The following is a 16,805-nucleotide window of genomic DNA, read 5'->3' as shown; positions in this document are numbered from 1 at the left end:
GGGAGCGGACGGAGGTTGTGATGGTGGAGAGTCGGCGAGGATGGTGATGACGACGAGAGGGACGGACAGAGTTGGTGAAGAGGATGGTGAAATCAGGGCGATGAGGTGGGTGGTAGTGTTGGCCTGCTGTCAGCAGACGTGGAAGGATGGGAAAGATCTGGGGCTGGGTGGGGGATTGCTATGCTGGGTTATAAGAGCAAGCCCAATGCAATGTTATAAGTGGTGCCATATTTATAATTTGAAATCAAATGCTAAAAATCTCAACTCCAATGGGGTTCCATATTTGGATGCAAATATGCATATATGCATCCTTGGTTCTAAATTTTAAACCAAGGATGCATTTATGCATGCATGCCACATCATCAACTAACTATAAGTGTATGTATAGTGGTGAACTTTAAATAAAATTTAGGAGAGAGGGACTAAAGTTACTTGAATTTGGAATTATTTGGATGCAAAATGCATCTAGCATTGGAGTTGAAGTTCTATTTTAGCAATAAAAAACACTTTTTGGTGCTAAATTATAACAATAGCTATAGTTATTTTACATCTTGCATTGGACTTGCTCTAAGTGTAGGTGAGTGCCTTTAGTAATTTAAGGAGTTTCAATAGTGATTTTTAGTTTTTATTTTAAGATTGGTTTGTATATATACTGTTGGAACCAAATTTCTGCTGGATGCCGAAGCCAGGATATGACCTGAAAAGGAGAAGAATGCGAGGGATTGTCCCCCGATTCACTTCCAACGTAAGAATAAGTTAGCGGTTCTAGGTGGGTAGTAAGGAACTGCAAGCGTAATGGTGAGTGTGAGTGTTTAGAATCAAGTACCTTTCCGTGATTTGCCAGTATTTATAGGAGGGAGGATTCCCCACTTTGCAACGTCTCTGCCCGATGCGGGGGGTGAATTAATTGGGCTCGATCTCCGCCTGGGGGACGTTACAAGCGTAACGTTTGAGCAATTAAAATGAGATGGGCAGGGCCATCTGGGCTTTAATAAATGGGCCGGAGCACCGGGCCTCCAACACACACATACACATATACATTAATCTATCATTCTGATTAATCTCCAATTATTCGATTCATCTCTTGACACCGACTATCTCCGATTTTTGCTTTTTATAATACTTCTCACGCCTAGGCATTCTCGAGAGATCATGCTACTTTTAGATATTTTCTTTTGATATCATTTTGCAATGAGTAAAAATAATTAGAGTATCTCCAACTAGGGGTGAGCAAGAACCGAATTCAAGCCGAAACCGAAATCGAAACCGGTAAAAACCGACAAAGGTTTGACGTGAAAACCGAACCGTAAAAACACTAACCAAACCGATTGTTAAAAAATTATAAATATTATTTATTTATATAATTTAATAAGAAAAATATATAAGCTAAATTAATATCTCATTGTATATTATGGTCTATCAAACAATATGTTAGTTGTATGGGGTAGAGTAGTGTAGTGAGATAAGTATAATTGTCATATTCTAAATGAACAAGGAGAAAAAAATATTTTAGTTACTATAAGCATGATATCGTTAAGTTAATTTATATGATTAGGTTTGTGTTTATATTTTCGTTTTGTTGGATACAATTAAACATACTTCCTTGTTCATGCGATAACCTAATAGGGGTGCATTGGATTGGGATTCTAAAACATTTTTTTGCATTTATATAATCCGAGGGTATTCGATTGGGATTGTTTGAAATCTATTAAAATCTTGAGGTATTCAATTGGGATTATAAATTATGCTACAAAATCTGGTGATATTCAATTGAGATTTTAAATTATGCTTTATAATCCGATGGTATTCAATTGGGATTGTTTAAAATCCATTAAAATCTGATGGTATTCAAATGCTGATGGATTGTTTTTCATTTCATGAAATGATGGATTTTGTGGCATTCTTCAGTGTATTTTAAGTTTTTTGAAATCCCACCAAAATCAATGGGATTTTGAAGCATTGTACCTAAATCCTATCAACTCTGCGATATTTTATGAAGAATCCGCATAAAATCAAAATCCCATACAATCTATTAAAATTCATAGACTAAAAACAATCAATTAAAATTCCAATCGAATACACCCCAATAAATTTCAAATTTTTTCCTTAGCCATTAATCTAGTTAACTAATTTATTTATTAAATTGGAAGTATGTTTCTTGAATTTATTTTTTGCGGTTGTAAAACCAAAAACGAAATGGCTGAAATCGAAACCGACGGTTCGATTGTGGTTGCGGTTTTCAATTTATAAAACTGAGGACTTTCAATTTCGGTTTTATCCAAAAACCGAACCGAACCGAGTTTTGCTCTTCCCTATCTCCAACCACGAAAAACCTTTAGCTAAAAAGTGAGTTGATATATCAAATATAAAATATATGTTGTCTATAATTTTAGCTAACCTCCTATAGATGATTATATATGTCGAACCTCTACAGCCTTGTAAAAAAATCGGTAGAAAAATTACATATCATTTGTTATCATGTTCAACTCATATTTTATTTTTAACAATCTAAAATATTGATAACATGCTATTTTTATATATTATATTATCGAAATACAATATATTACAGGATTAAATCCACTAGTAAACAGTAGAAAAATTTTACATAATTTCTTGGGCCTCTGATTTGGCCGAGGATTATATAATCCACACCATTGGAAGTACTCTCGAGTCTCCGGATGATAATAAAATATAGTTAGGGCCTTTTTGGTTGGGCTGAGAGGAATGAGTTTAGGATGGAATGGAAAGGTCCATTCAGCCCATAATTTTTTTTGGCTGTTTGGTTACTCCAACAGAATGGAATGGACCATTCTTAGCCTCATTCCTTTCCGTTTGACCCACTTAAGTTTTATTCTAACTCAAAACACCGGGACAAGCCCATTCCTTTCTCAGTCCAAAAATTAAAAAACCTCCAAATGCTCTCTCGCTAAACATATTCGCCTCTGCTCGTTTTATTTCAGATTATCAAAACAATTTCTCGAGCTTGAATCTATTAAACAAACAGGTATGAAACGATCCAAAAAGAACATCTAATTCATTGATATAGCTTTGTGCGTGTTCATAGCTTATTACGAGCCTGTTCTTACACATTCTATCTCGTTTTTGTTTGTTTTATTTGAATTTTGTGTGTTTATAGTTGATTATTTGTGTGTTTATGGTTGATTTGTATACATATGTGTGTAATATTAACGATTTTAATTTTGATTTGCTTGTGTTTATATCTCACTGTGTGTGTATATGTGTGTATAGATGTAACAGATTTGTAATTGTGTTCATAGCTTGTCTTTGTAAACTGATATGCAATTGTGTTCATAGCTTATCTTATCTTCTGTGTATATATTTGTATATATCTGCAGTAGTGTGTATTTTGTATATATTTATGTACCTGTATGTTTGATAAATATCCTCAAAGGATCAAATCTGATCATATGCAGTATGGCACGACTTCCACTAACTAGAAGAAAGACTATTCGAAGGAAGAGACTTATTTTATTTTTGGAGCAGCTAAAAATGATTGGGTCGGTTCATTGGTTTTTTCAAATGATTGTGTTGTTAGGGATAAGGGTAGCATTAAGGCCTAGGTATTCCATTTTTAAGATGGAAAGAATTAATTATGTTGATAGGTTAGTTAATCAAAGTGATGACACTTGTGTTAAGAATCTTAGAATGAACATGGGAGCATTTCATAAATTATGCTATACACTTGAATCACGAGGATACATACGTGATAGTAAGCATATGAATGTTGTTGAACAAGTTGCCATTTTTCTATACATATTAGCGCACCACAAGAAAATGAGTGTTATAAGCACCTCTTTTCAAAGGTCGAGTGAATCGATTAGTCGACACTTTCATATGGTTCTTCTCGGGGTCTTGAGGTCACAAGAATTTAAGCATCCTGAACCGATTCCAAATGACTCAACCGACGGAAATTGGAAGTACTTTAAGGTACAATCAAACAATTTGAAAAAATTTATGCTAGAATATATCTAATAGTTAAAAATTATCTCATTATATGTTTATTGTTTATTAGAATTTCCTAGGGGCTCTAGATGGGACACATATAAGAATGAATGTAGCTGCTGAAGACAAGGCTAGGTATCGAAACAAGAAGGGTGAAATTACTACTAATTTCCTTGCCGCGGTTACACCAGATTTACAGTTCTCTTATGTATTGACTGGTTGGGAAAGGTCCCCGGCTGATGGGAGAGTTTTAAAAGATGCTTTGTCAAGAAAAAATGGACTTAAAGTCCCAAAGGGTAAAAAGAATCATCTAATTGTTTTTTAATGTGTCCTTTTTTAAATGCTTTGTATAATATGTAAATACTAAAATATGTCCAAATTGAAGGTACTTATTATTTAGTAGACGCGGGTTATACTAATGGAGAAGGATTCTTGGCACCTTATAGAGGACAAAAGTACCACTTGAATGATTGGAACGATGGACATCAACCTATTTGTGCTAAAGAGTATTTCAACATGAGACACTCGACGGCTAGAAATGTAGTTGAGCGTTCTTTCGGCGTCTTAAAGAAGAGATGGGAAATCTTGAGAAGTCTCTCATTCTACCCTCCGAAAATTCAAAGTCGAATAATTCTTGCTTGTTGTGTTTTACATAATTATATTAGAAATGAAATGACTTATGATCCATGTGAAATCGACTTTGAAAGAGAAGGGAGGACAAATATGGAGCATGAGGGGATAAAAGACAATATCACAAGCATTGGCATAACTCCCGAATGGACATCATTTAGGGATAATTTAGCTGAAACAATATAAAGTGAATGGAGGGGTTCTTCGAGGCATTAATTTTTGGTTAGTTACGGTTCTGAAAATGATTTCTTATTATATGCAATAGTCACAGATTATTACCTGGTTTGATTTCATTTATAATTGAACTTATTGGAATCAGCTGTTTGGATTCAGTATTAAGCTTGATCCTAATAAATGTTATCACCGTTAGGTGACTAGTGTCTGGTTTCTTATTCTCTTTGTCCATCTACTATTAGTGTTGTGATTTATATGAAGAAATTTTTCTATAATACCAGCATGGTTGGAGTTGTGTATCTACTTGTCAATGTTAAAATATGGAGTAGTTTTTTGGCTGATTGATAGTATTTATCTGAAATGTAAAGTTGTGAACTCTGTTTGTTCTTTTACACAGGTTATAATAAGAAATGGAGCCAACTGAATCAGTTGTAGAAAGAAGTGCCGGAAGGAATAAAAGGAAATGGACAGAATTTGAAGTTGAAAAATTAGTTGAATCGCTGATTGAGCTTGTGAATTTTGGAAATTTTAAAGTTGACAATGGATTTAAACCTGGATATTTGACCTTTCTTGAGACTTTATTGCAAACAAAACTTCCCAAAGCAGGTTTGAAAGGAAGCCTCACATAGAATCCCGGATTAAGACACTAAAAAAGGATTTTACTGCAATTTATGATCTCTGATATGGTGCTAACAGTTCAGGATTTGGATGGAACTCAGAAAACCATGTTGTTACAGCTCCAAGGGACGCGTGGCTTCAATATCTTAAGGTAACAGTTCAGGATTTTTGTCATGTGATATATTAGAGAAGCACTTGCATTATCTGGTCACATTTATATAACTCTTTAAATACCTCTGTTTTGACAATAAATTTTGGATATCTACATGATAAATAAGTGATATAACTGATTGACCATTTAAATTTGGTGAACTTAAGCTTTACTCTTCTGCTTAAATCCAGAAAATAATATAAAGTATATATATACACACTATGAGATTACTACCCTTTCTTACTATGCTTAACTGATTACACTATGCTGAAACCAAAACTGCAAGTTCTTTCGATTTTTCTCTACATTGACAGACAACGGCTATTGTTTTATATATTATTAGAAAAGGTTTGGCCGTTAAAGCAACTGTGTTATCTGTCTATATTATTGTTTCATCCATGTCCTAAATTTGCTATCCATGTCCTATAGTAATATGAACAATAAATATCGACTATAGGCAACTTAAAATAAACATAAGTTCTGATATTGACTATAGGTTAACTTTTCTGGTAGCACATTGACTACTGGCACCAAATAATTGTTTATAAATAATTCTTCCCACACCATACAAATGTCTGGGACATGTAGATAATTAACTGTGTTTAGATATACAGTAGCTTTTACCTAATCTCAATATCAAAATTTAATGAACATGTATCTAGTTCTATGTCATCATCTTTCTTATTTTGTCATTGTCCAGATGTCCTTTAAAACTACAAGAACGACAAATAGCAGAAGAGGTCAACTAGGATTTACTAAAACACACACTAGTCATCTAATTTATGTCAATATTCTACAGGGTTAATTATCAAGTTGGTCACTGAAGTGGACTTAATGTATCAAGTAGGTCACTAAACTCAAAACAGTATCAAGATGGTCACAAAAGTCACCATAAATATCAAACAAGTACCTTGAAATATGAGTTCAAGTAGTAAAAATATTATTTATAAAGTTTTACACATTATTTTTAAATGTTAACACAACCAACTAAAAGGTTATGACTTCTAGTATTTAAAATAATATATTTATATTTTATCAAGTTTATTTATTATTTATATTTTATTATATAGTTATTTTCTTTGTTTTAATTAAAAATAAATAATAAATAAACTTGATAAAATCTAAATATATCTACAGAATATAAATCCTGATGGCAAAATCGAGTCTTAATTACGTTGCCTGCCCCTCTCGGACCTCCTATTTACAAGACTTGCCACTGATCAATAATGTATGTATCTCCATTATCAAAAAAATAAAAAATAATGTCTGTATCTGCTTTTTCATTTTTAAACATCCTGTCAACTCAGGCCATCAACTCTGTGTAATTATTTAACTTTATCTCTCAAATTTCAAATTTCATTACTCTGCTTTTGTTCTGTTTTCCCCCCACAAACTTTCTCTGCTCTACCTTCAAGCTTGCTCCGCCATTTCTCTTTTCTCTTTTTAACAAGCGACTGGATTTTTCAATGGGTCAGGTAAATAATTAGCATATAAAATCTGTTTTATTTTTTTGTTTGTACACTGATGTTATCAAACGATCTCTGTTTGCGCAGCGTAACAATATATCTGATTCTGATGGGTTGTTTCATGGTTGGAGGTCTGCTGATTTTAGTAGATTCCTCTCTGCAATCTGGTGAGTGTTTCTAAAGCTGCCTGTTGAAGTTTTGTGTATTCATTTGCCTGTTTTATTTTTCGTCTGCAACGATGTTCATGTTCCTATATCATATAGGCATCGGACTTGGAGCTGCTTGTGGTCACTGTTCCGGCAGCAAGCATGGTAGAACTCCTTTGTCTGATGTTTCCGATCAGTCATTCTCGGCATGTCGGCAGGTATAACAAATACTATGAGCAGTGTGAATGTATGGCAGCCTTACAGTTCTCCGTTGAAGCTTTTTTCTCTATTATTTCTTCTTTACAAACGAGTCCTCTGTGTAATGGGTCAGGTAAAGATCTTTCGTGCTTAAATATATATATATATATATATATATATATATATATATATATATATGTTTGTTATACAGTACTTTGATTAAATGATGTCTGTTGCGCAGCGGAACAATATTTCCGACTCTGATGGTTGTACCATGGCTGGAGGTATGCTGATTTTAGTTTGAATTCCTCTCTGCAGTCTGGTGACTGATTCTTGTGTTTCATGTTAAAGTTCTTATGTATTTATATTTGCGTGTTTTCTTTTTCATCCGTCTATAACGTTTTTTGCTTAGCTTGCAAGTGTGTGTAGCACAAGATATGATATCCGGTATGTAAATTAATTTTTGACCAATGTCAGTTGTGATGTGCAGAACAATCTTCATGAACTCTGGTCCCTCCTGAACTTTCTACTTCCGGAGATTTTTAGTTCAACAGGAACTTTTGATGAATGGTTTGCAGTCTCTGGGGAAAATAACTAGGAAGAGGTTGTTCAACAGCTTCACAAGATACATGCACTGTCTTTAAGTTTGTTGTCCGTCGTTGCAATATGATGCTATTCTAATTATGTTTTTGCTTATGTTAGGTCCTCCATCCATCCCTTCTGAGAAGGTTGAAGTCAGATGTTGAGAAGGGCTTGCCTCCGAATACTCAAGGTTGGTATGTCCCAAATGCAGAAGCAGTATTTCAAGGCTTTATTACAGAAGGATCTCTGGGTTGTAAACTTATGTAGTTTTGTTTTGTTTTGGGCTATAGTTGCTGCATACGGTATTTTGTATTACATCTAATTCTTTTTTGTACGTCTTTCATGAAAATCCAATGTCTCATATATTCTATCTGTTTCACTTTTGTTATACAGGCATGACTTTCAGTTCTTTAATACAGAGGCTTACTGAGCTGTATGAAAAAGAAGTTCGTTTTCTTATTGTTGTTATAAGGTGGTTTTACAAATTTTCCATATAGTTAACTATATAGATAATTGCTTTATACATTATGTCCTATTTTGTGTGGAGATAAATGTTTGGATGGTAATTTTGTTTTGCTCGCCGTAGCAAGTTAATCAGAAGAATCAATCAAAAGATTCAGTTGCAGCGGATGAGCCTGAAGGTTTGGCTTTTTTTCAGTTTCTGTTATGTAGCCACTTTTTCTTTTCTTTTCTTATTTGGTAGTGCCTTAAATTTCTGTTGATTATATAGAGATGGGAGACCCTTTGACCGCTGAGAAACAGGAAGAGAAGGAACAGTTGCTGGAAGAGGTGATACATGAGTCTTTGTGTTATTGTGTGGCTGTTAGTATGTTCGTAAGTTACCTGAAATTGCTCTGTGTATACTACTGCAACCATTCATATGGAGAGAATTCGTTGGTACTCTACTCGTGTCCAAGCTTTTTTCTACTATTGCGAAGCCTGACAAGAAATCAGACTTAATATATTTGTACAATTTTTGCTATCATCCGGTGAAGTATCTTTTCTGTTAGGCAATATAGTTTCATACTCCCTCCGTCCCAGTCAATTGTATACAGTTTCCTTTTTGGGACGTCCCATCAATTGTATACATTCCAAAAATAGTAAACTTTTATAATATAAAATATCATTACACCAACTACTTTCATCCCCTATCTCCATTCTATAATAATATAAACACTATTACACCCACTACTTTCCTCCACTATATCAAATCTATTATTAAATATAAATGGGTCTCATCATTATACCCACTTTTCATCTAACTTTACTCATTTATTACACAATTTCTTGGTCTCCGTGTCCTAGCCATTTGTATACAAATGACTGGGACGGAGGGAGTATACATTAGACTATATATAATTTGATGTCTGTCTGGATCTATATGATCTGTGTTCAGCATGTATTATATGAAAACTATGAATATTGTTGTAGCATTAATCTCAACAAAATGGACCACCTCGGAATTATATTTTTTGTTCAAAATAATTTGGTAGTTCTGTGTGAATTTGGTTTAAATACTTAACAGATAACAGTGATTTCATAACAAATGTTTGATACTCTCTTTGTTTTTTAATATTTGATGATTTGATTTTGTGCACGTATTTTTATGTGTTTTGACCGAGTAGTTAGAAATATTATTTTTAAATTTTTTTTTCTAAATAAAAATATATAATCAAAAGTTTGATTTACAAAAAAAATTAATCAAAAATAATAATTTTTACTATTCGATCAACTAATCTAAAAATGTGTGCCAAAAGGTAAAACGTCAAATAATTAAAAACAGAGGGAATAGGTGACTTGGTTCCATTTCAACTCCAAACTCATTGCACAACATAATTATGCAGTGCAGACTGCAGTCTAGAATAATGTGTGTGGTAGACTCATCAAGTGCTGCCTGCAGTAGTTGAAATTGAGTGTCTGACGTATATTCTGGTGCATTAAGTGAGTCTTGGAGTGTAACTGAGTGTAGAGTTTTCAAAGTCACAGAAATGTATTTCAATCATCAATCAATGACGGGAGAGCGAGCTTCAAAGATCCCTGCATTTTTTTAACCGGAAAAAAACACATGAATAAATGTTACTCCCTCCGTCCTTTGAATTATATGCATGTGAAATGGACACGGAAATTAAGAAAAGTGTATAAAATAGTGTAAAGTAATGGGAAATAGAAAAGAAAGTGGATAAAATGGTGGGACCCATCAATATTTAATAGATAGATGTGAAAAATTAGATGAAAGTAGTGGGTGGGCGGGATTTTATATTATAAAAATATATTATTTTGGAAAACTTTTGAAATGTATAGAATTGAATGATACATAAAATAAAAAAAAAATGTACAGAAACCGATGAAAGAGAGAGAGAGTAAAAACCATTTGTGCCGCCAAAAGTTTAAGGTGATTGTGTACTAAATATAATCTGTGAGGTTTGGTGAGTCTACAATCTACATATCACTAATTTGTCTATAATGAATTTAATGCATAACCTTCTACAGTTCTACATGGGTGTACTAATTTTCTTTTACATACATGATCCTTTTTTAATATATAAAATATTCAATTAAAGTTCGAGGAGTGGCCGCTCCGTCGAAGAATAATTAAAAAATAAAGAGACTTTTTATATATCAAATAGTATTACGTAATTCTCAAACATAAATCAATTTTAATTAGAAACAACTATTATAAATATTTGAATTATGCAACAATTTTTCGTAGAATTTGATTTTTATTTTATCAAAAAAAATTATTGTGTTATACATTTCGCTTGAAATTAATATAATTTAATGTTATTATAATCATGATTAATGAAAATTTCCTGAGTTATGCATAGAATATATATATAAACAGAAACACTTATCATAGCATTATAAAAATAAGTACATTGCTGGAAGACACACCAGGCTATCGTCGGGCACACAGTTTATTCACGGTCAGAGGCGGATCTTAACAGGGGCAACTGATCCCCTTAATTTTATTTTTTTAATATTATATCTATTTTTAGATTGTAAAGTTGAAATTGATCCCCTTAACTTTTTTGTGACCCTTTTTAATTTTTTTAAAAAAAATTGACCCTCTTGACTTTATAATCAGATCCTCCACTGTCATGGTATTTGTTTTCAGAAAATAATAATTTGTCAAATAGAGCATTAGAGGTCTCCACTCTAATTATAAATGAATTGGAAATTAATTTATCAAGATACATTTTTTCAAGTGATTACTCTAGATCGATAATTAATGACAAAAATTGTTTTTAATTTTAAAATAGGTAATATATAATGTGAGACGAAGGCTTACAAATCGTATACTGATCATTAATTTTTATTCAAAAATTAGATAACCACTAAATTTATGTAAAATATTGTTTGTTATAAAATTAAAAATATAAATTATTTGACAAAAATGTGAGTCGTTGCATAGTTGTATAAATTATTTAAATTATAAATATTCGATTAAAGTGCGAGGCGTCGCTGCTCGCCGACGCCGAGAAGCAAATAATAAAAAATGATTTTTTATATACTAAAAAATATTACTAATTCAGAATTTTTATAGTTTAACAAATTTTATTGATTTGTTGTTGAAATTTTTCGAGATAAATATATTATATTGGTTCAAATTGAACCCCGTAGAATGTATGACATAAAAAAAATCTGATAATAATTAACTAACTCTGTTCCTCTAGGCAGTTTAGGACGAGAGTTTGATATGAATTCTATTGTTCTTAGAAAACATAGTTGCGTAACTTATTTTTTAATCTTTTGTCTTTTGAATAAAAATTTGATGTTTGAATTTTTATACACAAAAAGTAAATCTCAAAAATAAGTCACGGAACTATATTTATAAGTGTCTTAAAATGCGTGTCGAGCAGTTGAAAAAAATTGTAAAAAAAAATGAGAGGGACAGATGTAATAATATAATTATAAAATAATATCAAATAATACTTTAATATTGAAATACATATAATTTCCGGTGTGATTAATCCTTCCGATCAATCAGTGATATTTGAATTATACTGAATCTCATTATATTTGATTATAATAACTAATATAATATAATAATAATTAATGATCGAATAATATATTAATATTCAGATATATTTAATTTTCATCCTAATTACTCTTGACCAATCAACTAAATGATAGCTCACATCATTCTTCAACTAGCTCTGGTAAGCTCATTAATCGAGAGAAGTTAATATGAGAAAGTTGTCTTTCAAGTCTATATATTAGTTGGAGGTAATGGTTCAACCAATTTTTTGTTCACTAATTTTTAAAATTTTGATTTTGTGTGTGTATAATATATGATTTGTAACATGTTTTCCAATGTATTTTTAAATGCTTCATAAATATTATTATTTATAAACACGTAAGTCTTTCTAAATATTTCTTTTTTCATTCTCGAAACGAAGAACTATACTGACTTTGTTTTTTTATGTGACACTTTTGAATTGGACATGTATAGGACCGGATATTAAGAATTATTTTTTTAATTGATTTTTTTGGTGAATTTAAATTTTAAATACATATTTTTATTAAAAAAAATACAATTGCACATCAATCATTCGTTTTAACATAAATTCGTTTCTAATTTTAAAATAGATAAAATAATATGAGATAGAGGCTCACAAATCTTGAGATTTTAAAATGTATTTAAAATATGTTTTATTATTAGATTAAAAAATAACAAATATTTGACTAAATGCGAGTCGTCGCTTAGCTGTGTAACTTTTTTCATTATAAAATATAAAATATTCGATTAAAGTGGATTAAAGTGTGAAGCGTGACTTTTTCATATACTGAAAAATATTACGTAATTTTTGAATATATATGAATATATTTGAATATACAATTTTTTGTATAATTTGATTTTTATTTTATATCCAAAAACTTTTATTATATTGTATGTTTCTCTTGACGCTAATAGAATTTAATGTTATTATAAAAATCTTAAGCAAAATTTTAGATAATCCAAAATTTAATATTTTTTAAAAAAATTCTAGACAATTGTGCGTCAATCATTCTTTTTAAAATAATTTTTTTTCTAATTTTAAAATAGATAATATGAATATGAGATAGAGGCTTACCAATCTTGAGATTTTTTAATATGTCTTTTTCTGTTTACAATTATTTACATCAATTTTTAAAATTGGTCAAAGATGAAATTACAATTTCAATACCCGAATTGCCTAAATATTATGATAATGTTACTAACAAAACTAAGATAAAAATTTATAATTTTCATGCCATTTTATTGTATAACTTCTTTTTTCAAATTTGAATATTCAAGAAAAAAAGTAATAGACAGGTGTCACGAGAAGCGACATCGAGAAATTTTTAGTTATGAGTTAGAATCAATTTTTTTTAACGTTGGTTAAATGAACTTATAAGTTAACTTTTATGAATCTAAGAAGTTCAAAATATCAGCTTCTTTCAAGGACTTATTCAGATTTTTGAAATTTGAGTCATGGATGATCATTTTAAAAGATAACTTATAATAAATTATTAAATTATATTCAATTTCACACGTATTATCTTCTGGTAATTTGATTCAGTATTCTTATAAAAGTGATTCTTTATATTAATCATTAATTTCTATTCAAAATTTGATAACTATGAAATGTATTTAAATATCATAAAATTAAAAAATAAAAAACATTTGACTAAAATATGAGTCGTCGCTTAGCTGTGTAAATAATTTTGTTTATAAAGTATAAAATATTCGATTAATATGTGAGGCGGCGCCGCTCGGCGCGAGCGGCGCCGAGAAGCAATCAGTAAAAAAAGACTTTTTATATACGGAAAATTATTACGTAATTTTGGAATATAAATATATAATTAACATTTTAATTAACAGAAAAAATGAATTAAAATTAATAATATTGATTATCCGGTCAACTCATTTAAAGATGTGAACCAAAAGTAAAAGTCTCAAATAATAAAAAATAAAATAAAATGTTTGCTCTTGACATTAGCCCAGTTTTTATGTATCGGCCAAATTTGTATAATTAGTTAATTACTGTCATTGCTATGTCCCTACACCGTATCACTAAGCAAATTTATATCATAGCACCTATGGAGAGGCTTCCTGTACGCCTTTTGTATAACAAATCTCCTTTAAACTCTTCTGCTATTGATTATGTTAATTATTTGATGATCTCAACTAAATACGTAAGCCAAAAGTGAAGAGTTGAATAGAAGTTAACTTCAAAAATATCAATGTTTAAGTTGTAGGTTTTTAATACGAATAAATAAATATATCTCACTTCAATCCAAAAATTAATTTGAAATAAAATTATTAAGTACGTGATTGGGTCATCTTAAGATGTGTTTCACAAAGTTATAACGCGAATTAAGTTAAAAGAAAATTTTGCAATCCCTCTTAGCGTTAGCCCAATTGTTATGCTTCGGCCCAATTAGTTAAATAAGAATGCTCACTGGGTTTCGTGTATATATATATATATATATGCAGTATTAAAAAGAAATCCTTAAGGACTTATGGTAGCACTTTAGTAGAAGCTTTTGTGTGGGCTTTTTGTTTAAAAAAGTTCCATTCAACTTTTCACAATACTCCTGAGTAAAAATATACCGGCGGTAGCCGGGCAAAAGTCTTAGTTATCATAAATATTAGAAGTCGTAACCTTTTACTTGGTTTTGGTAACATTCAAAAATAATGTGTAAAACTTTATAAATAATATTTTACTGCTTAAACTTATATTTCAAGTTATTTGTTTGATATTTATGGCCACTTCAGTGACCATCTTGATACCGTTTTGAATTCAGTGACCAATTTGATATATTAAGCCCACTTCAGTGACCAACTAGATAATTAACCCATATTCTACAAGAAGGTGTTAAATTAGTTAGAGCTGAATTGTGTAAAGGTTACAAATATAGTTTAATGGCCTGCACCTTATTAAAAGGGTGATCAGAACTTTTAGCGGATAACTCATCTCATTGGTTTAAATAGTCAGCTGCCCAGAAAATGGATTCCTAGATAATTTAACTTTGCTATTTTATCTTAGTATCTAATTTTTATCGCAGGTTCACCCATGAGCATCTAAATGGAAGACTACAGCTATGCCATGGTTCACAGAACTCTGTACTATCTTTGGAAAAGATAGAGCAACCGGAAATCTAGCAGAAAATCTTGCTGATGTTGTGGAAGAACTTAATACTGAGGCTGCAGATGAACTATCAGTCCAGGAAGCTCAACCAGTCACACATTCTGACGAGTAGAAAACGAGTGTCCATTTCTTTTAACTCTTTGATTTCATTGATCCAGTCCATGCTGCGTCCGCTACTACACTCTGATTTCTCTTTTTCTATCACTACAAGAGACTCTGTCAAGTTTGCACTCTGGAAAATATCTTTAGAATGGCATGTAATACAAAAAACAGAAAAAAAAAATTACTTGATACCACAAAATGGTATACTACGGCAAACTTGACTTCTATTCTTGGTGTTAGGCATTGAGTTTGAACCTGTAATCAGATGGACAATCAGAACAGAGTTAGAGCAGGCCTTCACACATGTCACACATCCACACCTTCATACTAAAGGAATTCAAGTAAAACATGCTTTTGCACTAATTTTAGTAAATAATCTTGGTAATGTACAAACAATAAAGTGAAGACTATTCTTATCCTACTGTAATCCTAAATGAAGTTCAGGGTATATCTGAATACATACTGGTTTTAAACGAGCATAGTGCAATTGTTACCCATCTAATAGAATTCTAAGCATCGCCCTACATACTCAATAGCGCAACTATAAACCTGGTCTAAAAGGTTTTCACTATGCTTATCTTCTTAACTAAAAAGGGAATCATCAAACGCAAATTCAATCTTTCATAACGAGGCAACCAGACCCACTTATCAAATGTGCCCATATCATAATTATTAAAATAAACGGAGCAAAGTCAGACTCTGTTTCTTAAGTTTTAAAGACATCAAAGGAGGAGTAATATTTTATGCCTCATCTTTGTTATCTAGCATCGTCATAGCAATTCTACTACCTAAAATTTGAATACATATCAATGGAAAATATAAACACTCACAAAAAATAAGAAGATATATAATAACTAAAATCGAGTACAAAACTCTAGGAAAAACTCAAATTTAGGACAAAGATTTACCCATTGAAAGCTCCAAAACTCGAAGTAAAGCCCCGGTACTCTGAACTCCAAGCTCCAAAGCCCTGCAATCAAAGAGAGTGAGACTGATTAGGTGTTATTTTAAGTGTACAATTAGAATCAATTAATAACAAAATCAAAAACCCAGAGAGCCCTAATTGAAAATACCTCAAATCAAAGCATCCGGTCGAACGAATTATGACGATGTAGTTACAAGAAGCTAATTAGGATTGAAAAGGTAAATTAAAGAAGAGAGGGTTGATAAAGTATATCGATGAAGTGCCAGATCTAGATAGAAAATGTAGGCCGTGAGAGAGTGGGGGGAGAGTTTTATTTTGTTAAAAGGAGATACAGTTCAAAAAAATAGGCGGTATTATTGCCGCTCTGACCCGGCCGAACATTTCATGGGTAGGTTTGTTATTTTTAATATTATATTAATATTAATATTATTTTTTATTTTTTATGAAATAGAAAATTATTTTAATTAATTATAAATTCTAAATTAATAAAAAATACTTTAATTAAAAATCATAATTTGATTATTAGTCAAAATAATTATATTATAGAATTTATTAATTATTTTCAAAATAACCAAGTTGAAGCATGAAGAAAAGAAAAAGAGGAAATGCAGATGCATTGTTAGAGGCTGTCTATGCTGCTTCAGACAGGCTCGCAAATCAGTTTGAGACTTCCACTAAACTCCTCATCGCAGCTGAAGAAGATATGCGGGAGAAAAAGAAGCAACTCAATCAAGA

At 31.3% G+C, this 16,805-nt stretch overlaps 1 protein-coding gene and 1 long non-coding RNA gene across 2 annotated transcripts; one reads left to right on the top strand and one right to left on the bottom strand.

Annotated features, from left to right (window-relative positions):
- Positions 1 to 3,597: 3,597 nt before the first annotated feature.
- On the top strand, positions 3,598 to 4,779 carry LOC135151568 (protein ALP1-like). Its single transcript, XM_064090107.1, has 3 exons — positions 3,598 to 3,948; positions 4,034 to 4,259; positions 4,349 to 4,779. Exons 1-3 carry the CDS (start codon positions 3,598 to 3,600, stop codon positions 4,777 to 4,779), a joined length of 1,008 nt encoding a protein of 335 aa, XP_063946177.1.
- Positions 4,780 to 14,810: 10,031 nt separating this feature from the next.
- LOC108215287 (uncharacterized) lies at positions 14,811 to 16,412 on the bottom strand. The gene is made up of 3 exons (XR_001805893.2): positions 16,219 to 16,412; positions 16,054 to 16,115; positions 14,811 to 15,400 (listed from the first exon to the last, which is right to left on the bottom strand). It is a non-coding gene; the product is annotated as an uncharacterized LOC108215287 (long non-coding RNA).
- Positions 16,413 to 16,805: the final 393 nt, after the last annotated feature.

This window comes from Daucus carota, chromosome 3 (genome assembly GCF_001625215.2).
Source record: "Daucus carota subsp. sativus chromosome 3, DH1 v3.0, whole genome shotgun sequence".
Lineage (NCBI taxonomy): Eukaryota > Viridiplantae > Streptophyta > Magnoliopsida > Apiales > Apiaceae > Daucus > Daucus carota.
The sequence above is the reverse complement of the archived record's forward strand: the minus strand, read 5'-3'. Positions and strand labels throughout refer to the sequence as shown.